The following is a 1,584-nucleotide window of genomic DNA, read 5'->3' as shown; positions in this document are numbered from 1 at the left end:
GTGGCACTGGCCTTGGTGAAAAGTTCCTCCTTGCTCATTACTTCACATGACAATTTGGTGCAGCAGAAATGGCTTCACTTCTGCTCTTGCTTCAAGCCCACGCCCTTCCCCCAAGCCAGCCCATGCTGGCATTGGATGTTCTTGGAAGCCAGAGGAGATGGAGGCTGGGAGGGGGGATCCCTGCTGAGTGGAGGTCTGGAAGCGAGGAAGAGGGAGGAGCTGTGATAGCCCAGGCTGGAGGAGATGGAGGCCTGGGTGGGAATCTCAGCTGAGGGGGAGCTGGATTTCTGGGAGGTCAGAGGGGTGCCATTGGCTGGGCCAGAGAAGATGGAGGCTAGGATGGGGCTGGGTCTCTGGGAGGAGCTGCCTAGAGACAAAGACCTAGACAAGGGTTTCAGCGTTCAGCATTCCCAGGAACTCACACAAGAACTGGCCTTTCCCTCTTTAAGGCAGGGGCTGCAGCAGCTTGCCGGAGCCGACATGGCCTCACAGAGCAGTGAGGGCATCATCAAGCTGTCGAGGGAGGAGCTGGAGGCCCTGAAAGCTGCCTTTGAGGAGGGGAACCTCGCCGGAGTGGCCTCCAGGCTGCAGGAGATGCTGGAGTCGCTGGAGAGCATCCAGCTGGACGTGGGCATCACGGGTGAGACCGGCTCCGGAAAGTCGTCCTTCATCAACGCCCTGCGGGGCCTGGGTGATGAGGATGCAGGTGCCGCCTGCACCGGTGTGGTGGAGACCACCAGGGAGCCGACTCCATACCAGCATCCCCAGTACCCCAACTTGACCATCTGGGACCTGCCAGGGATCGGCACACCCAATTTCCATCCCGACGCCTACCTGGAACAGGTCGGCTTCTCACGCTACGACATCTTCTTCATCATCGCCTCGCAGCGCTTCACCACCAACCACGCTGCTCTGGCCTGCCACATCCAGGCCATGGACAAGAGCTTCTACTTTGTCCACTCCAAGGTGGACGTGGACCTGGATTCCTCCCTCAGGCGCCGGCCATCCAGCTACAGTGAGGTGGGGGTGCTGCAGGAGATCCGGCAGAACTGCTTGGAGGGTCTGCAGGCCCAAGGCATTCGCTCACCCCAGGTCTTCCTCCTCTCAGCCTTTGATTTCAGCAAGTACGACTTCCACCTCCTGGGGGAGACGCTGGAGAGGGAGTTGAGCCACCACAAGCAGCATGCCTTCCTGATGGCCCTGCCCAACATCTCCCTGCACATCCTGGAGAAGAAGAAGGCTGCCATGCTGAAGCAGATGTGGCTGGTCTCCACTGTGGCATGCGGTGTCCACGCCGCGCCCATCCCAGGGCTCCTGATCTCCTGCGATGTGGACGTCCTCGCCAGGACCCTGCAAGGTTACTAAAACAGTTAGTGACTCTTCTCCTTCAAACCATAACGTTGCACTTAAACCGTCCATTTCACCTGAGCGTCTGCAAGCTCTTAATGAGCCTTAATTAACTAACCACGGAGTTAGAAGTGAAATTAAAAGTGACCTGCAAAACAGGGTTTGTGCCAGGTCAGCCTGGACGATGACTCTCTGGAGAAGCTGGCGGCAGAAGTGGGGCAGCCGGTGGGACAGATG

General features: G+C 58.5%; 1 protein-coding gene across 1 annotated transcript; it reads left to right on the top strand.

Annotated features, from left to right (window-relative positions):
• The first annotated feature begins 480 nt into the window (after positions 1-480).
• LOC140902711 (interferon-inducible GTPase 5-like) lies at positions 481-1,365 on the top strand. Its single transcript, XM_073323072.1, has one exon. The coding sequence runs from the start codon at positions 481-483 to the stop codon at positions 1,363-1,365; it is 885 nt and encodes a 294-aa protein (XP_073179173.1).
• The last annotated feature ends 219 nt before the right edge of the window (positions 1,366-1,584 follow it).

The sequence above is a fragment of the Lepidochelys kempii genome, chromosome 24 (assembly GCF_965140265.1).
Source record: "Lepidochelys kempii isolate rLepKem1 chromosome 24, rLepKem1.hap2, whole genome shotgun sequence".
Classification (NCBI taxonomy): Eukaryota; Metazoa; Chordata; order Testudines; family Cheloniidae; genus Lepidochelys; species Lepidochelys kempii.
Note: the sequence above shows the minus strand (reverse complement) of the source record. Positions and strands in the feature narration are given on the sequence as shown.